The 27,402-nt window shown below is 34.1% G+C and overlaps 1 protein-coding gene across 1 annotated transcript in view; it reads right to left on the bottom strand.

The window, feature by feature from the left end:
• Positions 1–27,402, bottom strand: part of ADGB (androglobin) — an 85,433-nt gene that overhangs the window by 17,625 nt on the left and 40,406 nt on the right. Inside the window, exons 14-25 of the mRNA XM_062489002.1 lie at positions 27,176–27,239; positions 25,470–25,572; positions 24,232–24,364; positions 22,652–22,766; positions 21,049–21,216; positions 18,915–19,053; positions 13,309–13,497; positions 11,817–11,910; positions 10,100–10,234; positions 9,142–9,295; positions 5,850–6,037; positions 4,223–4,407 (exon numbers count right to left, since the gene is read on the bottom strand). Coding sequence (XP_062344986.1) covers positions 4,223–4,407; positions 5,850–6,037; positions 9,142–9,295; positions 10,100–10,234; positions 11,817–11,910; positions 13,309–13,497; positions 18,915–19,053; positions 21,049–21,216; positions 22,652–22,766; positions 24,232–24,364; positions 25,470–25,572; positions 27,176–27,239 — 1,667 coding nt within the window. The remainder of the gene's footprint in view (positions 1–4,222; positions 4,408–5,849; positions 6,038–9,141; positions 9,296–10,099; positions 10,235–11,816; positions 11,911–13,308; positions 13,498–18,914; positions 19,054–21,048; positions 21,217–22,651; positions 22,767–24,231; positions 24,365–25,469; positions 25,573–27,175; positions 27,240–27,402) is intronic.

The following is a 27,402-nucleotide window of genomic DNA, read 5'->3' as shown; positions in this document are numbered from 1 at the left end:
GAATCAGCTTCACCTGTGTTACACTAACAACAGCTGGACCATCAGCTGGGAAAAGAGATATCATTTTGACTTCACTGAGGAAAAGAGACTTTACTCCTCCTAGGAATTACTGTATGAACAAAGGATGATACTGCATCATTGCAACACTTCAAAAGAAAAATGCACACTTTCATGCATGTTGATGAAAAATCCAGGGAAATTCACAGGAGGTGGCAGAATTATTAGACCAGATTCAACAAAATTAACCGGTGGTGTGTAAAAGTATAAATGCCCAATCAGAGGTTAAGTTTGCCCCTAGAAACTCAAATGGAGCCAGGAAATGTTGTTTCTTAGGAAAGCCAAATATCATGGATTACTTCCTATTGCATCTTTTCTCTGCATAATCTGGTGCTTCTTGTTCCTAAGAAAAGCAGTAGAAGTCAGGAAATCAAAAAAGACCTTGCAGAGATGGTCTATTAAAGAGGTCTCAAACTCCTAATCTCAAATTCTGAGTTACTCTTCTGCATTGCATTCAGAATCTTTAGCACCAGAGCATCCCTCTTGCTGTCCTTGTGGCAAGGAGACTTGTGAGAGAAATGTGAAGGAAGACAACACTTGGTTTCTTTTAAACCGTTTTTTTAGGATGTTGCAACTCCATGGCTGTTATTTTGTAAAAGGTACACTTAAGCAAGCCTGTAACTGTGGGATAGTCTCTCACTCAGTTGCTGCTGAGCTTTCTAGGTATCAGTATTTTCCCATTTTCTACGTATCTAGGTATTTTCCCATGCTGTGAACTTTAGAGTAGACATAATTCACAGTGGTTAGATTATTAGGTCTTTCACCAGAAGGAACCAAAATCATGAGGCTTTCACTCAATAGCAGTGCATTTGGATGAACAAGAAACAATATCAAAGACCCGAATTTTGAATATTCTACATCGGCAAGTAAACCTGCTGCAAAGAAACAATTTGTATTTCAGATGGAAGAAGAACTACATAAAGACATTTTCTAATTGTGTAAATTGCCTTTAGGTTACCATTTGCAATATTTGCATAAAGGTTTCTAGTCAGGAATGATCTTCAGTGCCTGTCTAAGCACTGTTAGCAAGGGCCACTGGATGTAATTTACAAAAGAGCAGCTTTCAAGCAGTGAGGCCACCTAGATGTACTCCCTCAGAGTCAACAGAGAGGTGAGCTCCACTCCAGGATGTGTTGTGGTCGGGGCTTCAGGAGATGTGCACTGCAGGAACCTACCTCTACCAAGCAAGATAGGTGGAGTTCAAGGGAGGTTGTATTCCTTAGGCTACAACTGGTTTTCATGAATGCCTCGCTGCTCTCTTCTTCTCTCTCTCCTAAACATGAAGAGCTTGAGTACTGAACAATTCTATAAAGATTTTCCCAGAGGAAGATCCTGCCATGAAGGTAATTCACCTCAGAATGGTGGAATCCCCCAAAAGACTCAATCTGGTTCCTTTGCAAGGAACGATCACTTCGAAAAGCTCCTCAAAACACATACACAGCCAATAATTCTCACAATGGTCACCAGGTGGTGCTGTAACACTGACGTATTTTTATTACTACCTACATAAACGTGTAACTCTTGGTTTTCCTGAGGTCTAGCTAGAAAAAACTTCAACCTACCTCGTTTCTAGATTCAAACAAATATCTGAAAGATATTTTGATACTTTTTAGCAGGATTGTATCAGACTGTTACTGTGGAAAAGAAAAAGATTGTGAGCGTTCACTTGCCCGTCTGCGCTTATGCAACTGCTGTGCTTGTATCAACAAAACCAAGTGTGGTTGCAATGTGTGTGTCAGCATGTAAGTCCTTTATTGTCAAGCAAATGTTCAAGGTCCAAATCATCTGCTACATCTCAGAAGAGCTAAATATATTCAAAATCAGTTGGTTTAATGTAGTTTTTCAGCTGTAAAAGACAGTAATAGAAGAGCTATGACTGGAGATGAATTAACAGGCTGTGGGTGGGCAACTGAGATAATGTTTTATTGGTGCACAATAAATATTGCACAATAACGTCACTTAAGAGAACTTCTGGAAACACAGTGATCAATTCTCTGAGAGGCAAAACACATGTGGTAGCAAATAAGTCCCAAACTTAGGGATTGTATATAGCTTGACTAATAAGGCTGGTGCTGATGGTATAACAGTGTTTTGTGATTATTCTTATTCTGAGAAAACACTTTTTTTTTTTTAGAGAACAAAGAAATACTGACAGGAGGAATCTTGCTGTATTGAGTGTCAGTTGTATGAATCTTCACCTGAGCTTGGCATCAGTATTTCTGAGTGTTTCTATATTGTAATTGTACAGGCCATAAAAGCACTTTTGACAACAACAAAGACATATGCTTTTAAAATGGCATAAATTGAACCACTACTGAATCTAGAGACACTCAGTAGATTGGGTAATTCCATACTGTCATATTGGTTATATTGAGTATATTTCACAATATTTTCATTTAACTTGGATGCTATGAAAAATTCTACACACAGTATCTTCTCTGTGATATACAAGACATATATTAATAGAAAATAACTTCTGTGTTAAAGTCAATTGGTCTAGTACTGAAAAAATACAAGTATTGCAAAAAATATAAGTAATAGTAAAAAATCCCAACAAACAGTGACAGCTTCACAATCATTGGTTCCAAATGGCAACTCTCTATATATTAACACACATTTAAAGAGCATCAGAATACTACTTTCAAATTCAAATATAGTCTAAAATCATAACTCGATTTTATGGCCACCACTGCCAAATAGGCCCTGATAAAGAAACCTTCCTATTTTCAATCAGGTTAATATAACAGATATTTCACTGAATAATTCACAGTGGATTAAAATAATTTTAAATTATCAGAAATTATTTGTATCATAGCAGATTAGAGCTAGAATATTTGTGTCTGATTTCTGAGGATATTTTGTGAAGTTCTCACATGTGTCCTGGTAGACTGGCAAAAGCTAAACACCACTTCTAGTTATTTTGCCCCATCCTCTTCCTTTCAACTTCTGGTGGAACCTGTTTCTCTTCTCTATCACTTGATTGTGCCTTTTAACCTATTTCAGGCATCAGACTATCACCTTTGCAATGACACAGTCTCCCAAAACAGCTTTCTCCTTCACTTTACTGAAGGTAGCTCAGCAACTTATTGCCACTATTGTGATGCTGATCTTAAGCTGGGCTATTTTATACTTTCCTGTTTCTATTTCCACCAGTCTTCTATTAAGTTTACTATTCCACTTCCACATTCCAAAAACAGTAGCCAAAAATAGTTACTGATTATATTGGTAATTCAGAGAGAATCATGACAGCTTCTCTATGACTTCCTTTAAATCCCTAATGGTTTTCATCTTAAGAACATGGTCTCCATAGGATTAAATTTTACATTTCTGGTAATAACAAGATGCATTTGATACAGTAATCAAGATGTTTCATAAATATGATTAATTATTTTTTCCCATAAAGCATTGGAATTTCATATTGCACATTATGCTAAAGAATCATGTTTAAAAACCCCACAGTTCAAAATAGGGGAGGTGAGCAGATGAAATATAATGATATTTTGGGCTTCAGCAGAGCAATAATCCAGTATTTGAACAATTTGTGTTTGCCTCAGGTTCCCAATATGCTCAAATAGGCAAACTCAGATTTAGAGAAGATTTATTGTTTAGAAGTCTTCATAGAAGGACTGAAGACTTTCATATCCTACAAATCTTATGTATAGTAGTGTCCATGGAGAGTACAGTAGCAGACTTGTTGGCTTATAAGCATCTGTTTTGTTTAAGCAAACTTGTAATTCTTATGAAGAATTAATTTTAAAATTGTAACACAACTAAAGTAATTCAAAATAGTAGACAAATAAAATGGAAATAATGTGATTTAGAAGTGAGAAAAACTTCTAAACAACAAGGAAAACAAATGTTGATTATCAAAGAAGTTGGTATGGTAGTACCCTCTAAAATCTATTATGTATAAGAAGTATAATGGAGGCAGGCAGATGGTAATTAATTTTTGTTTAAAATTACCTGAGCACTACAGGGTCCATGTTCAAAATATGTCTAAGATTTATGCATCTCATTCAATTGTACTTACTGGTTTTGAACAGTAAAATTAAAGATTAATGAAAAGAGCAGAGAAAAACAGTATTTTCTGTGATTATCTACAGTTACTGTAAGAATGTATATCCTGCAGTGAATAAAATTATCAAATATGGCATACAATACTTACACTGGGAACTCAGAAGTGATTGATTACTCCAGAAATTAAAAACTGGGATGACTGCATTGCCCTTTCCAATGACACTTGTAATTTCTTTCTCATTATCTAGGACTTGTAGTTTAATGAACACATCTGAATTAGAGGTTTGCACCTGCAATGTAGCAGTATGTGATGCTGTGACTTTTACAAAATACCTAAAGAGGAAGAAAAAATTATAACAATATAACCAACTATACCTAATAATTCTTTTCAAGGAAAGTTCCTAAATGTTGTGCTAAACTGGAAGCGAACACTTAAAACTGAGTTAAAAATAAACTGTGTTTCCTGGAACCTGATGTGCTAAGCTTCCTGTAGTGAAGTTTAGTGCAGTGAATCAACGAACAAAGCAAGTGCTGCTGCTGAAAAATGGGGTGATCTAACCATATATTTTTTTACCAAAGTACCTGAGGAAAATTATTTGCTTTCAAAAGGATAGGGATATCTCCTTTGATAGCAGTAGCTACTTTGGTCAGCTTAAAAACCTGTGGCATTAAAAACCTCTTTTCTGAGGAGAAAATTCAAATAATTGTTATGTTCAAATAGTTATGTTATAACCCATTGCTTCATCGATAAATTCAAATTGTTATGACTAATCTCATGAAACAAGCAAAGAAACAACAACTCACAAAAAATCCATCACCCTGACTTCAGCACATTTGGAACTAAAAAAAAATTATATATATATATATATGTAAAGATTGGTAACATCAGAAGGGGGAAAAGAATGAAAATCATCAAGAAAGAGAATGCTTACAAAATTTTAGTGCATCTGTTTTGTTTCCATTTAATGTTTTTTTTCATTTTTGTTGAAACTGATTCCTTCTCTTAAAGAGACCTCTATCTGAAGAATAATCCATTGGTTTGACATATTGAAAAAGCTTTCAGGAATCAGGATAAAATGTTTTAGAATTAACCTTCAAAGTATACGCATTTAATCAGCTCATAGCACAGGGCCTGTTGTAGTGCAGTGTGCAGTTCTTTGTGTAAAAACTTCAATATAGTAATCCAGTAATGGTCAGTTCAGAACTCAGAATTGATTTTAATGAACTTTAAAAAAGGATTAATAAAAACTAAATCACGTTTGTTAAATATATTCTCCTAAAAGAATCAGCATGCTAAGATAAGACATATATAAATTTTTCTACCAATACTGCAAGATGGAAATTAGTCTGATATATTGGGAAGAAAGTGTTTTATTTCTGTATTAACGAAAACTTTATTCCAAAAACTGAAAAAAATTATATAATTTTATGGCTCTTCCCCACATGCAAAATCTTGATTTTAATGCAAGTTTATTCCCCAAAAGTATTACGGATTTTCAGTAATTGGCCTATGGGTAACACTGAGCCTACAGAAATGCAAAATACTGAATTTTGATCTTTAAGTTATAGTCTGTGTACTTCACACCTGTTCTTCATTAAGTAGTGCAAATATCACAAGTATCATTTTCACTAATCAAATGTTAACTTGATAGCCCATAAAATTCATATATTTGCATCAATATTCTCCCATTCAAAGAAAGAAAAGTAACATGCTTCTCTGGCAGGGATGATTGATATAAGCCTCACAATTTATTAATTCTTCTCTCAATATTTACCTAAAGAGTAGGAACTCACTGTTGGGTATGTAATACTCCTTAAATTGTTGAGTAGAATAGCTGTTATTTACAGCCTCACGAGAGAGAAATGGAAGGGCACTCTGGGAGCTGATGAAGCGGAGCTTCCATTTCCCACCTGGCACAGGTTGTTCACCAGTGTGTGCTTCAGCCACAAAAGTGTATCCTTTCTGAAAGGGGAAAACAAGTCATTTTTTGTGGGAATAACACTACTCAAAAGGCATTCTGTGACTACATGCAACACACTTTTTGTTCATTACACTTATTAATATATAATATAATAAGATGTCCTTCATCAGCAAGAATGTTATAACTCCAGTCTATTCTAACTTATGGAGCATCTCTTGTTTTTGCAATTTATATTTGGCAAAAAGTTACATAGCAAGTTAAATCCAATTTCACCTAACGGAAAGCTGATGAGTGTTTTTAGGGGCAGTTACAACTAAAGTCCTGAAGTCACTTTCTAACCAAATTATTCGATGATTTAAAATGCTCCTTCATGCTTAGGGAGTGTGAAAGTAGGGGTGGATGAGTTTGCTGCATGGAAATTTAGAGATGAGATTACTTCGGTCTTCAAATCTGAAGTTAAATTACATTTACCCTAATTTAATAATGCCACTGCAGATACAGCATGAAATTACAAGATATTAACCTTATTTTAATGAAGATATTAATTTATGAAAAAGTATTTCTAGTATTAGAAAATTCAAGTAAAAATAATAAAAAATACAACATACAATTAATAATGCTGAAGCAGATTTAGGTGTTTTTTATGAATCCTGAGAATAGGAACATGAGGAGCCAGGATATAACATAAAAAGTTTCAAACTCCGATTAATTTGTATTTGTGAAAATGAAGGTAATATGAATGTAATTACTTGAAAGGCAGGGGCAGCAAAAAGGGATATAAGAAGTGAAATGGCCACTTGTAATGTTGCAGGGGAACTCAGAATTAAGTCCATTCTTCATTTAGTCTAACTAGCCCTACTATCTCCCTATTTCAAATATTAAAATTTCATGTTCCACCCAGTAAATAGTTCAAATTAAAATTCTTTGAAAGGCTTTTTATCTTCCAGTCCTCTTCAAAATTCTGTTTAAAGAAATCAGCATTTGGCAGCAAAACCAGCTTTGTTGAAAATTCCTTATAATAGGGTTGTGATTTCAGGACTATCCAATAATTCAGGGCTGCAGCTCCAGGAGTACTGAATATTTAGAATGAAAGTAAAATAAATTATTCATGATTCCAATTTATGCAATTGTCTCAGTAAGGCACTTTGCAACCTTTAATCCCCACAAGGTAATAGCAATCACTCAGAGTAACCATTCAGGAGAGCTCACTTATTTAAAGATCTAGTTAAGCACAGAGTTACAGGCCCCTCTATTCTTATCAAGTACACCTGGAAATGGAGAAGGATTTAGCCAGATATTCAACTGCTTTCTGACAGCACAGGACACGCAAGAAGAACAATTTATCTTCTGTGTACACCTATCTATAAAGAGAATCTTATACAATCTTAATTTTCACTAACAATATTCAAAAAATATAGACTTAGGATCAAAAGTTTGACTGAGCACTTTCTGAATACTATGAGCAATTAGAAAGTAAAATAACTGAATTTTGTGTCTGGTAGGAAGACCAAGTCACTACTGAGAAGTAAGAAAACAGATGTCAACAATACCATTAAATTTATGTCTCTCTTAAAAAAAACCTTCAAGAGGTTTCACTGCTTACTTAGATATCTTGTTACAATTCACTGCCTCTAGCATCAGAAAGAATTGTTTTCTAATATACCACTTAAACTGACTTTATGGCAAAGTAAGATGAATCCCTTACATCCTTCTATGACTAGACAAGAGAAATAACTGAGCACTCTCCTTGCTCAAACAGACTTATATTTTCTAGACTAAATATGATAGTGATGATTTCTTAAACTCTTATCTAAGTAGGTCAGCTGAAGCTTGAGTGCTTATCTCTATCCTTTTCTACAATCTGCTCAAAAGACTTGTGAATAATAAAGAGAGTAGAACTTTAAAACTACCAAGAACTAAACCAAATTCAACTGTATCCAGCAGTAGAAAAAACCCACAAAAAATAAGAAAATTCAATGCAACCCCAAAAAAATCTAAATATTGCTCAGCAAATAGCCAATTTCCATCTAGGCTGTAATGTCTGCAAAAAGACAGACTTTACTGCTAGTGTGCAGATTTTGTCTTCATTGTCAATCATTCTGAAATGAACTTCAATGTATTCCAGGAGTGTCTCTACAGCAGAATATCTGCAATAGTATCTGTTGACAGGATCCCTTTTAATGTCTGTTGTAAATTGCTGAGTCATAGTTTGGAAGCAGAACTGGTAGGTGTATTTTTTTTAACATTACTTTTTATATAATAATACTGCCATTTAAGAATTCAGGCATACTTTATAATTCCTTGCTTGATATACTACACTGTTGACTATTTTTTACAAAATAATGTTACAAAAAATTCTAACATATTAAAATAACACTATTGTATTCTGTGTTTACAAATTGCAAAATGTCTTGTCAAAGTATCAATAGAGCTTTCAAAAACTTGTGCAGGTCCACTGAAACAATAATCAACTGTTTGGAAATAGGAAGAAACAAGCTAAATTGTAGAGTATAAGGTTATATTCTTACTAAAGAACTCAAAAGTTCAGTGATTGAGAAATGCAATAAGAACAAGTAGAAATATACAGCGTGCCTGCACAATTCTGTTTTAATACTCTAAAAATCACTTTTTACTGCTATTAACCACATTTAATATTACAAAATATAGACCATTAGTTTAGCAAACAATAACAAAAATGTGGCTTTAAGAGGGGGCTTCTTCAATAGGGAAGAGCAGGAATCCAATGTGAAGGGCCATTTTCATTGGTAATAGACAGAATCTCTGAGGCTACTGTGCTGTATCCATGGGAAGAAAGACGTATCCTTATCATTCCTTATTCAAACTTTTCATGGCCGCAAGTTAAACATGGGTACAAAGTTTACTGTGCTCAGTGTTATGCATGATAAACAGGAAAAAAAAACCCCAAAACAGCAGCTGGAAAGAGTACAGAGGAGAGAATAATCAAAAGTTTACTAATACATATTCAGCACAGAAGCAGATCAGTGATGTTCTCTGTTCAAATTGCTAATAAATGAGAGCGTGCTTTTAAGTAGAACACTATGACACAGCTAAAAATCTCCACAGAATTTGGGCATTTTTTATTATTTTTGAAACTTTACTTTTCGCAGCAACTTCTTGCATTTACCTTATTTTTGGGATAAACATGAGATGCCACTTTGAAAAAGGCAAGTGGCATTTCCTCCTCTGTGTCATTATCGAGGACATGAAGTCTACAGGAAGGGATAGTGGTAAACACCTTTGTCAATATAAACATGTCTTCTGGGACAATAAATATTTCTCTAAAAAAATTAAATCATATTAAAATTATTTTCACAAATAAAAGGATATGTGCAACACAAAGTGAAAAAAATACTGCCATGGTTTAACTCCAGACAGAAATTAAGTACAATGCAGCTGCTCACTCACTCTCCACACCCAACCCACTTAAGGGAAAGAATTGTAAAGAATATATAAATTTAGTGTGTTAAGAACCGTTTAACAATATAAACATACTATACTAATAAATATTCTAATAATATTAATATTTTTAATGATTATGAGAGGGAGAGAGAGTAATAGAACCCAAGAGAAACAAATGATGCTCAATACAATTGGTCGCCACCCACTGACTGATGCCCAGCCTGTTCCTGAGCAGTAATCAGCCCCCTTCCAGGTAATCTTCCCCCAGTTTACATATTGAACATGACATTCTCTGGTATGGAACATCCCTTTGACCACTTCAGAACAGCTGTCCTGGCTATGCTACCTCACAGATTTTTGTGCACCTCCTCACTGGCAGAGCGTGAGACACTGCAAAGTCCTTGATGTGGGGTAAGGACTCAACAACCAAAACATCAGTGTCCTATCAATATTATTATCACATTAAATCCAAATACACAGCACTCTACCAGCTACTAGGAAGAAAAGGAAGAAGAAATGAAGAATAAAATGAACTCTGTTCCAGTCAAAGCCAGAACAAGAACATGTCAGAATTTATGGAATGCAGACAGACAAGAAGTAAGTTTTTAAGCAGATTTGTGAAAAACCACAGTGTATCAATACTACTTCCCCATAAGAGTTGTAGAGGGCTCTGTGAAACTCACCTGAAAACCAGAAACCATGCATTTGGTGGTTGAGCAGAATATGTTACTGCATAGTCAGTGTAATACATCTTACACCATTCATCTTCATAACAAGGAAACTTTTCAGCTGAATTACAATTTCTTTTAAACATTTCTCTGGGAAGCAGAAAACAAGATAAAGACTTCAATCTAATCAGGATAGCATACATACATATATATATATATATATATATACACACACACACACACTGAATTTTACTTATGCTGATCATGAAGAACATTACTTTGTGCATGAATGTAATGCAACAACATAAAATGTGTTACTAATGTTTCTCTACTAGTTGTTCATTCTTAAATTATGTAAGAAATCATGGAGGGATCAGTTCTTTCAGACCTCATGGCAAATATATACACATATTTCTATTCATCAGTCTGTGACTACAGCTGCTTCTAATATCCCAAGATATTATGGCTTCTACAAAACTTTACCTCTTTATATTTGTTTTAATAAGTGTCAGTTAGCATAACTTCACTTTCTTTATATTAAATTATCATCTTAAAGCTGTGGAATTAGGAGATTAAAATCCCTTTATTTAGTTTTAGAATTTTTTTGGAACAGAAAAGGAATAAAAGCAAAACTTATTGGCCAAAGTGCTAGATTGTTATGTTAAATGAAAATCTGTCAGCAGTTAAAAAAAAAATCAAACATAGGCATGAGCACATTAGCATGATTCTAACACTCAAACGTATCCCTCAGGACAATGCCTATGAACCCCATAAGTTTTATAAGTCTGAAGGCAGACTAAAAACTGCATGTCATCTTTGCTGACATACAAATGCTGCAAATCTAAAATGGGTGGGTAATATTTGGAACAAGACTGTGGTTGCATAGTCCTGATCCCATCAATGTACATGATTGATTATGAGATTAGAAAGACTAAAAGGTGAACTGAAATTATGCCTGGTGTTTGTGTTGCTCAAATTGCTGGTTATAAGGAATGAGGATTTATATCCACAGGCAGTAATTATTGCCAGTTTTCACTCCTCATCCCTGGAAGAATTGATTTACTGCTAGATCAGTTGTGTGAACACTTACAGAGAGAATTTTGGAGGACTTAATGGAAATATGTGATCCCCAAAGAGTGTTAGGCTTGCAAAGGACTTAATGAACACTGTTGGAATTAGAATAGCCATCTTTCCAAAGGATGTAATAAAATCTCAGGGAAAGCATAGAAATACCCCTAACTACATTTCTACTACCTAGAAATACATCTAATTTCCTTGAAGCAAGTGCAAAAAAAATTCCCCTGTTGAGATAATAAACTGGATACAATTAATTAGTAAAGTTATCTCCTTTCTACTGTCAACCATGACTGCTTAACAGATAGCATAAATCAAAGTTTCTTTAAATCAACTGATTAACTGCTTAAATAAGGAATCAGTATCAGAGCTATACTTATGGAGCAGTCTACCAAATACTAAAAGATTAAATACATGCAAAAGGTAATATTTTAGCTCAAGCTGTAGAAAAAAATAGGTAGCATATCTAAAAATTAAATTTTACTCATATAGGGTACACAGAAAAAAGCACAGCATATATTTAGTAAAACCATTCCATCCCTTCCATCAGGGTTTTGTAACTTTGACACTACTAATGCACTTACCATGTTTATTTTGTGAAAAAAGAAGTTTATGACAACTGTCTGCGATAAAATAATTTGATTTATTGCATGATTACCTTAACAACATTACAGCATACTGTTCAAAATTTAACTCAATCATAGCCCAGAGGTTTTTCAAAGTTGCTTCAACATCAGTGTTTTCTTTAGTACCTAGAGATAATAAAGTAAGTTAGAAAATATAACATCCAATTTTGCTATTGTTCTAAAATTACACCTGCCAAATACTTTTGAAAAATGCCACTTGCACGAGTAAATTGCCTTATTTATTTGGAGTTTTACAGAATTCTCACTGAGCTGAAAACTGTTTTTTTCCTTTGACAGAGTATATTCCATTTATCATCATCTTTGTACTTTTCAGCACTCCTACAATTGCAAAAATGATGTGATCAATATTTTCTCCAATTTACAGTTTTGCCACTATAACATATTGTACTGATATGTGGTAATCTGTCCTCAGACAACAGGCTATTTAACCCCCAGCAACTTTCATCTGCAGATACCAGGAAGGGGTAGGGAGGTACCTAAACTATCTGTGTAGCCAACAGGAAAAGAATTGGGCAGCTCCAGTGGGTAATTCATCCCACCCATGCTGGAAAACTCACATAACAGGATGCACTGTCATCTCAAGGTGTCTGCTTCTATACATGGAATATAGTTGAAGACTAGACTGATTTTAAAGTTTTCAGTAGTACAATATAAATCTTGGTTTATTCCAATAAATACCTTATCTTTTAAAAATAAATGCCACTTTTTCTAACTCGAATGTGTCCGGATTCAAGGCACAAACTTTGAATCTCAGACTAAAGTTCATCTTGCTAGCCCTTTGGATATCAGCCTAAAGACACTGTTACTAGCAAATTCCTTTCCTCTTGTGGGTATTTAAAGATTATAGCAAAATCTTTTCTCGTCTGGTCTTTCTGAAATTACAAACTAACAACCTGTAAGTACAAGGCATATATTTCATTCTGATCCTTACAATTCTACTCAGAATTTTATGATTGTTGTATTTCTTTCTCCCTGGACTGCGGACACTGCACTTGGACACAGTATTCCAGCTGAAATAATAAAATTGCTGAATAGGAAACGTGCTATAAGTCCTGAACTGCTATGCAAGATTCCTCTATCTATATGCACAAGAATGAAGGATAGTACCAGAACAGTATCTTTTGAGGACAGCATCACTCTTTGATACTGTGTTCCACTGACTACTCACTATGATGCTTAGGTTCTTGTATGATTTCCTCTACATTTCCAGAAAAAACCCCTAACATTTAGTCCAGCTCTGACCTAAATCTACATTAATATAAATTCTGGTTTAGTACCTATGCAAATCTAGGTGGGGGGGGGGGGGGGGGGGGCCTATCTTTCAGATACTTTTTAGTATCATATGTGCTGAGTGGTTAAGTGTACTCAATAAAACTGCAAGTTTTATTTAATTTGTTTCAGTAAATTTTACCTATATATTAAATAGTAAAGAACTCTTTACAGGGAAGATTTGAATAAGATGAAGTATGAAAGGTTTATGAAAGGCATTTTTAAATTACACACCTGGTTCTCTGCTCTTCAGTATTTTCCTAATATAGGTCCCTCTCCATATGCTTTGAATTTTGAGAGCTGCTGCTTCTTCTTCAGATGTGGGAGTTCGAGTCTCCCAACTACTAAGGGATTTCTCCTCACTGCTCTCTGAAGGAATGGAAGAATTAGTAACATCAACAAAAATGGAAGTCCTGTAACTGCCTGTAACAAATTTAAAAAGAAAAGAAAAACCAACAAACACAAATCAACAGGAGAGTGGTTTCAAGCATAAAATTTCTATGACGATTATATCACTCTTGAAATTTTTTTTAATCATAAATTGGAGAAAATATGCCTTATAATTTCACAAAGTCCAATGTCAGCTCTTTGGTAATTGCAAACATCAAATAATTTACTTTTTCTCTTCTGGAAATGGACAGCTATTGAAGAACATTTTTTAAAATCATGTCTCCTAGCATAATTTCAAAATGTTCTTCCAAACATGAACCAGAGGGATTTGATACACTAAAGCCTGACTCTATAAACAGCTTAAAAGAGCTTCACAGGATTTAAGTACTTCCGTCTCTCAATCTGATAATTTTATTAAGTAATAATATTAACACCAGTATTGTTCAAAACATTTTGTTTAGCTTTTGCAAAAGGAGACACAGAATAAGGGTAAGACCTATGATAAAGGGAGAGTTCATTTTTCTGACTGACTTTATGTTACCAAGGAGTTTTGAAGTGGAACAGAACTACGTGGGTTCTGACAGGTTAGCAGTGAGCTCTTTGAAGGCATTCTTGTCTAGAAATTAGCATCCTGGGAGCCATCAGCACCCGGACTTAGGGAAGGGTGAGGAGCAACACTCCAAGGGGCCAGTGCCAGGGGGGTAGTTTGGAACTGCACACATATGGAATAAAGGGAGCAAGACAGCACGATAGGAAAGAAACAGTGCTGCAAAAGGAAGTACCAACAAACAAAAAGGAGAAGAGCAATCTGCTTGACTGAACAAAAATGTAGACAGCATTGCAGGCAAACAAACTATCTTAAGATATTGCTTTCATCAGCCAGATCACACATTTCAATCTAATCACTTTTACTCAATATTGCTAAATTTGGATGTGTTCTCAAAACATCATTTATCAGTATTGCATTTCCAGACCCTAGAAAGCCTCTTTAATACTTGGGGACTGAAATATTACACAAGCCCACTTCAATATAAACCAGATTAAAACTCAACTATATGAATGGCACAACCACTTTTATAAAACAGAAGCAAATAATTAATCACAGAATAATACAGATTCCAGTGGACCACTTGGTCATCTGGTCCAATCCCATATCCAAAGCCAGATGAATTCAGAATACGTTGCTCCTGTTCTTGAATAAATGTCCACTCCATTTTTTAATACTTCCATAAACATGGAGATCTCATAATTTAAGTGGGCATCTTTTCCAATTTTTTGACTAGCCCCATGGCAAAACAAGTTTTCCTAATATCCAACTGGAGTTTAACATAGTCTACGGTATGTCCTGTCTGTGCAACTGTGGAAAGGTTTTGGCTCTCTCATTCATTCACCACTGTAACACATTTCAAAATGAATTTGCTCAATCTAAAAAACTTGTCTATTTTACAATTACATAACCCAGTTGGAAGATTACTTCTGACCTGCTAATCATTGTCTTCATGGAAGGGAAATAGACTTCAATTTTTAGCTTGTGCTTTGGCTCAGAGGAATGAGTTAAGCTACAGAGCCTACATTCCTCATATAAGGCAAAATAACATATCATAAAGTAACATTTGTATACATATGAATACACATAAACACAGAATGACCTAATAGGTAAAAGTATCCTAACATAGAGCAGGAACCAATAAGATAGGAAAGTAAATACAAAAATATTGGTGTGGCATTCCTCTGTGAACCAGCTGAAAAATTCATCTACTGAAGATGTCAAGTGGACCCCATAACTAGAAATAAATACCTATACCTCTAGAAATAAAACACTGCATTTGTGAGGATAAAGAATATATGGATATACAGTAAGTTAGTTAAATGTTGAACTGTTTCTGAAAACACAAATATAAAAAAATTGTATGGACTGTCACACAGAAATCAATTTTATTTATAGAAACTGTCAAGAGTTACTGCAGATCAGGCCAAAACCCAAAAATTATGAGTATGTATTCCTAAAGTAGATATTCCTTAGGATGTTCTTATTTGTTCTAATTTTTTAAAACGTCATAAGAACAAAGCTATTTTCCTTTGAAACATTTAAGGAAAACTAATGAGGTGTAAATTATATATTCTGATCTTTCAAGGCTTTTTTTTTTTTACTTAATATTTCTTAATATTTTTCCTTATAAACAGAGAAATGTATACTGCAAAATGCTTTGAATCAAACTAGTGAATGCTTTAAATCCATCAATATTGAAGTAATGGATGCTTCAAATCTGACATTATGATTGAAAACAGGTTTGTCAAAAATCTCCGACATGCCTTAGCTCTTAATCAGAAGACACTGTGCTAATAATAAAATTGGAGCTTTCAAAGCAGCCTAACGAGCCACTGTTCACCATAAAATCACTGCAGTTTTCCTGGAGGCAATGTAGTAATGATTTGTTTGAAAAAGGAGTATTTTGCATGTACTCAAGAGACACTTTACATATTCAACCAAATAATGTCAAACTTTTCCTCACTCCTTACTGGAACTCAAGTTGAAATCCAAAGTGCTAGAAGAAATGAATACTCAGAATTCTCTTTTCAGTCGCACACCACAACTGCATAATCACTCATCTTAACCTTGATTCTGGTGGAGAGACAAGCTTGTTCTGAAAAAGAACTGGACTTCCCAAACACAGTTTAACAGTTAAGATAAGCTTATAGAGAAGAGCTTGACTTACACCAAAAATTTCAGACCAGAAGGTTTTAATAGAACTGTACACAAAGGGCACTCCATTTCCAAAGTGGAATTTTTCCATGAGAAAGAAATGTAGCCCTTGAAATGTGCCTAAATGACTGTCAAGTGTTTGAGACTCTTGAAAACCAGTGCCACAGACCTCTACTGGCTCCTCTGGCTCACTATTGGGCCCAATGAAACCAGGACAAGGTAAACAAAGAACATGTGTAACAGAGAGCAGGCAGGCATCCTGATACGCTTTCTTTCCAAGGAAGCATCACGTAGGTCTGTAAATTCAGCACCTCATGGCTGCCCAAAGTTCTGCAGGGACCCTTTATTTACTCTCCTTCCAGAATACAACAGAAGAGCCATGCCATGGTGAAGCACTCAGCCTCAGTTACTTCCTCCCTTTTGTCATTTGTTCTCATGGCATGATCTTCCACTTGTGTCTTGTGGCTCTTCTGCTAACTGCTCCACATGCATGGATGGTACTTGGCAGTCAAATAAATACAACTAGATCATTTTTAGGATGGCTTCTCAGAAACCCTATCAGGCATGACCACTAACTGCAGTAAATCATAATATCCTTGCCCCTGGCAAATCTTGAAATTAATTCAGCACACAACGGAAAATGAATATGCCAATATAAAATGGAGGTGCCGTTTCAAAAAAGCTCATATTTGACCTGGTACACTCGCAGACACAGATGACAAAAATATTTAATTCATCTGTTATGGTAGTTTACATTGATGTCTGTTAGGTTTCAAAGGGTTACAATCTCAGGTCTTGACAAGATTTGAGAAACTAACCTGACAATACAGCAGTGCTAATGTGGGGGCAGGGCATTCAGCTGATGCCAATCCTTCAAGGCCTTTCTATAATGCAGTTTTCAATCATTTTTTCCTGCTATCTATCTCTTTTCCCCTGACACTTCACTTGGTTTATGCTGTATTTCATTAGGGTTCTGGATGGAACCTGAACAAAAGCATGCATTTACTCCCCAAAGCAACCTTTATTAAGCAGGGCAAAATGTCAATAAATGTCCAATATCAATAAAACCAAAGGGAAACAATTACCTTTCCAGTCCAATAAGGATCTCCTGTAATTTAATTCTAGAAAAGCAAATAATTTAAAAGGATATATTGGACACTGAAAAAAACAAAACTGAAACAGACTTTCTCAATATATTTATTCAACTTTTTTGATTCACTGCCCAACTCTAAAAAATATTCTGTCACAGTGGATTTCATACTTTAGTAATTTATATGAGATCTTTGATACAACCTGTCAACTGTGCTAATTATTCAAATCTATTTTAAAAATGTCTTCTAATGCTGACAAGTGTTTAAGTTTTTTTTTTTTAGAATACAGAAAATCAGTAGCACAGTCAATTTTAAAAAATGTGACAGGTGTTGTTTACTTTAAGTGGTGTGATAAATGTCAATATGCTGACCCTTGTAACATACTCTTGTCATGGGATGCAATTCTCTGAAAAATACCTGATGTCTCACAGGAAGAATAACCTTCAGAAGAGAGGAGATTCAGAGGAAAAGTTCCCAGTAAAGATAAACAAGAATATGTGCTTGTAAGTGCTTTCTTAAAAGGATAAGAGTATTATGACATTGTGTCAGTAATGATATTGTGTACATTTTCATTTAGTTTTTTTATACTATTTTGATAATCAGAATAAACTGACTAATCAAAAGGAGATTAGTATCATTTTGTTTGATCAAGTAGAAACACTTTATTTTGTAAGTTCACAATAGACAAAGCTAGTCCCCATAAAAAGCCTTCAAATGGTGATCATGTCTCTTCCCACCAATCAAGCAAATTATTTTTATGTTGTGATATGAAACCATATACATAAACCTTTTATTGGTAAATTAAATGCTAACATGAACAGATTAAAAAGTTACAGAGACTGAAAAAAAAGTCCTAAATTGGAAAAGAGCCACATATTTGGTTGCGAGACAAACTTACTTTTGAATGCATAAAACTCCAGCCTGCATAAAAAAATGAAACAAAGAAACAGTGGGAAGAGAATTATCCCTGCTTGTAATGAATATGTTGGCTCCTCTCAGAGTACATTCAGGTACACAGCATACCCTGACCACAGGCTGGAGAAAAGGCAGATGTTACTTCAGCCAGTTCCACACCACAGGGGTACAACTAGCCAGCCAATTAGCCAGGCAACAGTAATTTCCCAAATAACAAGCTTAAAAAACAAGCAAGCAAGCAAGGAAGCCAGACAACAAAAATTAAAATACCCCTCCCCCCAAAACCAAACAAAAACCTCTCAACCCATTATTAAGAAATAGCTGAACTTTCAATTAAGGTACTAACGCGAGTCTTCCTTGACTCCCATTTTGGGAGCAATATGGGTATTTAAGGTCTTTCCAGCTGATAATTTGAACAAAAGTTATGAGGTACAGTGCAAGAGGTAAAAAAAGTAGAAGTTTTCTAATGTTTGTCATGCATAATGTTCAAATGCAACTCAAAGAAGACCAAGGGCAGTTTTATACATTTACAAAGGGAAAATAGACTTTCTGGAACAAAGAAAATGATTGTTTCTATTCTGAGACGGGCCTCAGATGTCCTGACAACAGTAAAAGTCTTAGGCTTAAAAATTAACTGTGCCTACTTAAGCAAGAAAAAACAAGAACAGAGAAGAGTTGGCTTCCCTGAAAATAAGATTGGGCAGATATATTTGAAGTGATTGGCAATATCAAAACATTACCTGAAAACACAGTGTCATCCTCAGATATACCAATGTCTTTAAAATCCAAAGTTAAGGACCTGAAGGCAAATTTATATCTGTAAAGATCCTTCTTGTCTAATACATATTCAATCACATACCAAAATGCATCACTGAAAGCCTAAAAATCAGAAAGGGAAAGGCATTCAAAGAATGATTAATTTATAAAGACTGATTTATCTTGCTTCTCATTATTGTTTCAAAAACTGTTTTCTATTCTCTTACCATGCATAAATGAAGTCTTTAACTTCCTCTAACAAATACTGTATCTCTAAATTAACCCTAGCTGTAGGACTACAATGCTTCAAGACAACAATAGGGCAAAAACCTCTTTCATACCTGGTTTATAAAAATTAGAAAATAGGACTTAATCTACAGTGCGTTTATCACTCACTGTAGAATGAACTACAAGGATGTAGTTTTTGTCCAGGGGGTTGATGGCCTCATACCAGAGGACAGAAGGACATATTACAATTGCTACCATGACAATGGGAATTCTAAACTTGAGGTTTAGGAACAGAGACTGATAACTGAATGGGAATGCTTTCAAGATTAGGAGGTGCCACAGCATGGGAAGATTTGGCTCTATTTTTATGCTTTGACATATTGATGCTCTTTAAAGAACAGAAATCCAGTCTTTTCCTCCCCACTCCTAGTAGATGGGAATTTAAGAGCGTGTTTTACAGAAGTTGTTTCATAATCTGAGCTGAAGAACATAGTAACAACTTACTGGAAAATACAAGATTTTTCTCTTTCACTGCCCTTAGTTTAAGATTGTTCTGCTTTCTGGAAACATTTTATGTATTTTAATACCAATAAACATGTCCTTTATTTTTAAATTTGTAAAGAACTAGGGAAGACAGAATATAGTAAATTCTTTCTCATATTCAGAACAATTTTTCACTGTTTGTATTAAAAGACAGATAATTCCATATTTTCATTCTTGAATCACTGTCAGCTCAGTGCCTTTTATTTATCTAATTTCTGTCTTTTTATTCTTTTTCATCTATTCATTGGTTTTCTTAGAGGGGGGAAATGAAGGGATATGTGTGTTTATGATTACTGAATTTTTCTTAAGGTCTCTCAGTTTTGCACATATTTCACAGGAGCATAGGCCTTTAAAATCTGTATATTCCATTCCTGAGTTCAAAGCAATTTTTCTTTCCTGGTGCACTTGGCATGTAAATTATCTCTTTCATGAGTGGTGCACCTGTAATCCATCTTTACTAATTCTGTTATTTTGCTGAATTTGAGCCTGGTGTCAAGCCCATGCATAAAAGGGCTAGCTTAAGTGTTTTAATTTTTAATACCAGTGATGATAAAAATAATTAACCCTTTCTTCTATTCCATCTTCTAAACTACACAGTCTAAACTGCATGAGCTTTCTAGTACTTTCATGAAAATAAACAAATCTAGAATATATAAAATAGTGATTTTAAAAAATCAAGTGATAGCAATATGATCAACATTTGCATATACATAAAAATTAGTGTATCTTCTATTAAAAATTTTGTTGCAATCTTTTTATAATATAGGAAAGCTATAGAATAACAATCTAGAGAAAAGTGTAATATTTTCATCATGTATCTTTAATTTATCATACATACAGAGCAAGAAAGTTAAATAAGAATACTGTAGTTTCAAGAAACAAAGAAAACCAGCTTGAAACAGTGTGAATGAAAGAACTCATTACTGCCTTCAGAAATACAAGCTTTAAAAATGTTTTCCTGTTCCATCAACATTAGGCACAGAAAACAACCATTAGGCTTTTCTGCATTTCAGGTAGTATCTTTCAAATTCAAAATGAAGTTTTAATATAAGAACAGCTCGTGTTTTCTGCCCCAAAGTATGCTAAACTAGATTGACGAAAATAGACTCAATTTAGAATGTGCTGCTCTGTGCACATTGCATTTTTCTTCTTAAAAGAAGATAATTATCGTATAGTTGCAAGTTACGTCATTTGGGCTTACACTTTATAATTAATGTCACATTCAGAGCATGCAGCTGGTCCTTGTTAAGTGCACAGGCATTGTTTTGAAGAGGATAATGACAATATCAAGCAGTTATCCAGCTTCTGTAGCTTTTAGATAGACATTCATTAAAACTATTTTCTCACCTTGATGTTTTCTTTCACTATTTTGGTATCATGGAGGCCAGGAGGACAATGAGCTACTTCCAATTCCCTCAAGGATTTAGGAAGCTCATCCTTATTGCTGAAATTATTTATCACATTTCCAACAGCTTTCAGGATAGCTGTAGCCTGTTCTATAAATCGAGAGCTCTCCTGAGGAAAGAAGAGAATAAACCAACCTTTTTAAGAAAGATTGCTTTAAGATTTTCTTTGGTTTTCTTTTCTAGGCAATGACAGAATACAAGCTTTTTTTTTTTTTTTCCTGAATACAAAACTTTCGGAATTCATGCAGTTATTCTTTATATTATAAACTGCAAAATCAATTAAGTCTCTTATATTCAAAAGCATATCAAATTCTGACTGATTTTAGCCAGTGAAACAAATAACAGGCACCATAAGATACCTACTGTTTTCTTTCTCCTATATCATTAATCCTAGGAAACTTAATCAAAAATAAAATCCATATAGAGACTTTCTACTGCGGTGATAATAAGACTGTCAGCTGAAGTGCTCAGCATCTTCTGTTATAGAAGGACAAATTAGTATTAGTATCCTGCTGAAAAAAATGATCAAATACATGCTAAAGCACCAGTAAGCTTCATCAGGATTTCTGTGCAAGAATGTGGACGTATTCCTGAAAATGACAGCCTGCAGAGAAGCTGCTTCAAAAAGAAGTGCAGGGAAAACTCAAGGACACAATTCTGGTTTATTTTCTTGATGAGAAATAGCTTTTTGATCCAAAAAATGAAGTCAAGGGGATAGTACAGCCACAAGATATTTTTAATGACTCAACTTATATTTCAACTTCTTTACCACAATGAACATGATAAATTTGCACAAGCTGTTTTAATGCTCTATTATTAGGACCCAGAATCCACACTGCTATGTAAATTTCCTGTTACACTCACCTTTTAAAACGTTTCTGCACAAATGTTCTCTAGAAAATATAGACCTTCCCCTCAGGGACTTAAATATTTGGGCCTACTCCTTGCTAAAGAAACCTTGAAAATGTGGATGACAGTGGTGTCTGTCTGGATTATGGACAATGAAGAACAAAAGCCATAGTAATTTCTTCTCTGGGCCTCCTATCTTAGCTACAAAAAGTTGTTTGAATAAATAGCTCATTTTATATATAAAACTACTCTGGGACCCAGTGAGTAATATGTGATCTCGTGGAACCCAACATACTTCACTGATGTGAGATTTTATTTAAATAGGCAGGTATTTTTAAATATTAATTAATATTAATACATGTATTTTATGACATGCCTCAAATAATGAGGCATTATTATACTCTGACATATATATACCAACAAGAGCATTTTTCACATTTTATGCTGTACTTCTACGCAAACCACAATACTACCCAATTTTAACTTACATATTTACATAAGATAATTTTTGCAATATGCATCTAGTACCTGTTGGCAGTAAAACAGATATCCTCAATGCCTTTACCACATTCATAATAAAATGAATACTATATCATTGAGTATAATAATTCTAAATGGAAATCCAATACTACTTCGCTTTAATTAGTAGTCAGAAAAAAACGTTATTATAATGTTTGATTAGTCATTATGCACACCTTCTGAAGAGCTGGAATTACAGCATCCTCTTCTCCAAAGACACATGGCACCATGGTACACAGATGAATATGGTGCCCTATGGGACAAGTTACTCTGAACAGCAGGATGTGTCGCCTACAAGCAAGAAAGAAACCCAAGCAAACAACATTTTTTTTTATTACAGCAATTCTTAAGCTTTTCCTTTCACATATTCGGTAATATCATTGTCAGAATTGTATTTACGTGGAGAAGCTTATCCAGGCCACAGCTTCAAAGTGTTAACCAGAGATCCAGCAGTGAGAGTAAGAAAGGAGAGGTAATGCTCCCCAGATACACTGGCAGTTTTTAATTACATCTTCTTTTGACTGAAATTCAAATGCCTCCTAGCCACTAACAGACAGTGGGAAGAGAATGCCTTCCATGCTTTCCAAGCGACTTGTTTTGGAATGAAATGGGAAAGTGGCCAATAAACCCATTTGTCTCCCACACCTTTTGTAAACTAAATCTGACTGAAAGCTTCCTGTCTCTGACTGGAGTAAAGAGAATCAAAGGTGGAAACCTATTAATTTGAGCTGATTGTACCTCCCTAGCTTTGAAATGTACAGGTGAAAAAATAGACATTTTTGGCCTCTCAACAGTATGGAGAGATACAACTTTTAGAAACTACACTAAAAAAATACATGTGAATTCAGAACTAGATGTGAATGTAGTCTATAAACATAGTAATAATTATTCCAGTTTTAGTCTGAATAAAAACAAATAAATGGAACTATTAAAAATCTTAGATTTAATTTCAGTATGCTAGAGTTGTGGTATTTTCTTTCTATGCCTATTTATTTGACATCTTACTTAATTTTTTAAAAACACATTTTGCTTAATCTCTTTGAGATTAAACTGGGGGTTTTCTCTTTTTGGAAAAGTAGAAGGCCTCAGTGAATTTGTCAGGAATGTTATGTTTATGACAAGACATAAAGATGTTGTTATCCTGGTTTCCCTGGAAGGAAGGGTTTTCAGAAAATAACATATCAAGGGCTCTTGCTTTTTATCTATTTCTTTATTTAAACAATCAGCCAATGCCCCAACTGAATATTTAGAGTTACATGCAAAGAGAAAAAAATCATATTAAGCAGTATGTGAATGAGAAGTAAGATATGCAAGACTTCATGGATAATGTTAGACTTTCTCCTGTCATGCTTCTCAAATCCTTTTTCAAGAGAAGCATTGAAACTCCTATGGTATCACCACATTTTTACAGTTACACTAAAAATGCTAATCCTTAGATTTTTCTTGCTACTACAGGGAACATTTCAAATAATTCTAGTTAGAAACACTTTTAAGCAGGAATTAAAATATATTTTTTAGCAAGTCGGGGTGATTTTTTTTGTTAAATACTCCTAAGTAAGAGTAAAGAACTCAGAATCCTTATAAAAGTGTTGCAAAATTCACAGTAATTTGGCAGTCTTTCCAAATCCTAGCTATCAACCATCTGATACTCCTAAAACTTATGTTTTAGGAAATAAACTCTTACTGGGTTACTGTGTAAAAGATTATTTCAAGCCTTAACTAAAAAGTCAGGACAGAAATGAAGCCTCATACATACCCAATAGGAAGATTTACCACAGTAGCTTTGGTTGCAGATGTATGCATCTTTAACACAAGTTCTCCAGGAGTCACAGATTTCCAAGAGAAATATTCAACCCTCAGCACACCCACTGAACATTCTTGTTTAGTACCTAGGTTAAGAAAACAAAACAAAATACAACACACATATTATGGGGAGGGTGAATAACAGTAACATTCAGACACACTTATGCAGAATCTGTAGCTACTTCACAGTCATTAAATTCTTCATTTAGGTTTTGCTAACACAGAAAAACTCAGTCACTTAAAATGCATTGGTGTTACAAAATACGGCTTATTTGTACTATTTGCTAGAAAATAATGGTTATAAAATGTTTTACTGAGATGTATAGATCTGATGCCTCAAGAGACTACCTAGAACAGAGGCTAGATGGTGTTAAAGGAATAAAGTAGGTATTTATTAAAAACTTAAGGCATCACATCAGACATATTTCAAGTCACTTAAGGCTGCTGTAAAACTACAATCAAATGCTTTCTGTCCACATGCACAGGAAGCAAATAGCCATAAAATTTATATTTATTTATAGCCTATAGATTAATTAATTTAACTGAATGGTCAGTTTGGTTTTTTAAGCTTTCTTTTGATTCTCTCTGCTCCACTCTAGATGCATTTAATTACATCCATGTCAAGTGTTAAACTATCTGATTATCCTAAGCCAACTACCATAAAATACATTAACTCTCCTGAATTCCATTCTATGTTTTTCATTAAATACAAGGGATTAATATTTAAATCATTCAAGTTGTTAGGTCTTGAAAAAGCCAACCTAAACATACTTGAGAGCTTATCATATACCAGTTTAAAAATAATTTCAAAAATATACTTTGGTTATACTGCTGTTTTTGCTGCATTATTATCAGTTAAGGTATTAAGTATCTTGCAAGTATGGATTCTCCAGAAAAGAAACCCCAAGAAACACAAGGAAATCCATTCCAGAAATATGCAGATTAAAAGCTTCCAGTAAATCACAATAAATAGAAAACGGAGGGATTCTTTCATTAAAATGTCCATCATCAATATGAAATAATGACAAAATATTGTTTGAATACTAGTGTATTTCTTAAAATCAATTTGACTATATCAAAGCATTGCTAAACTCTTAAACTGTGCCCAAGTACACAACAAACACAAAGGACAAGCATATTCAAGAATGGGAAAACACAACACTGACATGTACTTTTGTGTGTTGGCCTTACCTTCAGTAACATTCCAGTGTACTAGTGCAGAAAAGCTAACCAGGATTTCAATGGGCATCAGACTGTCCACAAGTAAATAATAGAAGACTTCCTCATCAGAAGACTGTACAGAAAAATGGATGTTTGTTCATTCATTTGCACTGAGTGCTGTCCAACTGGCCTTATACAAAGCAGGACTAAGATTCTGGATATGGTGACCTTAGCTATGGTATGGGAAGTAAGGAATTAATTGTCACTACTTCTTCCAAATTTCAGAAATGTCATTTAAGCCCGGAGCCACATGCTGCATGTATAATAGTGTTAAGAGATAAAAGGAAACAGAACTTTTTTTTTTTTTTGCATGAGAATATATGTACTTTTATATTATACTGATCATATGTACCTAAGTGCAGTACTTTTCCTTGCCAAACAACAATTAACAGAAGACCAAAAATTTCATTTTCTTGCGGCAACATTCTGATTCAAAATAATTATAGAAAGCTTGAAAGAAATAAGTTCTCTTTGAATTTGTACATATGAGTGATCCTCCCTTAAAAAGGGGTTTTTCTCCTACAAAACTCTATGAGGGCAACAACTTTCACTCTCAACTTTAATACATTATTCCTATGCCAATATTATAAACTATAGAATGATTCTATTTTTCCCAGTAATTCTTCAAAATCTAATGGTGAATGAGCTTCTTTCTTCAGAACTGTTACAGTACATGTCTTCCTGGTTATTCCAGAGTTACATTTTTTTTTGGTATTTTTATCCTCCTATCATAATATGAAAATGTTCTTTTATAAGCCTGATACAGAATTTACCTAATAAAGTAAACATATCACCTCTTTCAATGTTAGAAATTAGAAAGATTTTACAGCAAAGGGTTACAGGGTTTTTTTGGTACAAGAGTACACAGGCTTACATAGTCTTAATACTGATTATGTCTTACAGAAGTATATCATGCAGTCATTAGGAATATTTCTTGTGATGTGATTACAGAGAGGCGGAAAATTGCAGGTGTACTACAATTATGGAACGTAATCCATGTAGTTAACCTTCTCAGAACAGGATTTTACATGAACTTCATGCCTGGAGTTTACATTTCAGTACTCTACAATTACACTTCAGATACACTATAAAATAAGACCTGGGAAAGGATATTCAAGCAAGTTGAACAACCTTCTGATAATATGAACTAATGGCAGGTTTAGGGAAATTCCATTATTCATATATAACTAAAGAGTATTTCTAAATCCCTGCAGCAGGATGCTGTAAATAGCAAAAGGACTTAACATTTAAAGAGAAAAAGGAGTGTTATGCTAAAAAGATTCACAATTTCGGTTTTACAGGAGAAGGAGAATTGAAGAGCATATTCTGTAGCAGAATCATTAAATTCAATTTAGACACCAAACTGTTAAAAGGTAGTTTGAAATCAAAATAAAGAGTGGTTGGAGATCTGACTCACTATCATTTTTCTTTATAGAAGCCATTTTTTTGTTATTGCGCAGTAGCATTCCACAGCATTTTTCCTTTTCTTAAACACACATATATAATGCTGAATATTTGCTTGCAAACATACATTTGTATTGACTGCAGTAATCTTAATGCATTATTATTTTTCAGTAATAATGGTTCTATATGCTCTACTGATATCTTTTAGGATATATGTATTATCTAATTACGTAAGACTTTGGAAAACAAAAAAGCACAATACAATAATTTACCTTAAAACCTGTTTTCTCATAATTATAAGCATATGTATGTGGCTTGTGGAAAACATACAGGTTCCTAAGAGGAATATAAAATTGAAATGTAAGATATATTGATGGTTAAGAAAAAAATCACTATAAATTACATACTTTATTTAAATGTCTATTTTATAGCACAAGATAATTTTACTTTCACAAGTCAGACTCGCAGCAATTTCTCAAAAATGGTTCAACATTTTTAG

Source organism: Cinclus cinclus, chromosome 3 (genome assembly GCF_963662255.1).
Source record: "Cinclus cinclus chromosome 3, bCinCin1.1, whole genome shotgun sequence".
NCBI lineage: Eukaryota > Metazoa > Chordata > Aves > Passeriformes > Cinclidae > Cinclus > Cinclus cinclus.
The sequence above is the reverse complement of the archived record's forward strand: the minus strand, read 5'-3'. Positions and strand labels throughout refer to the sequence as shown.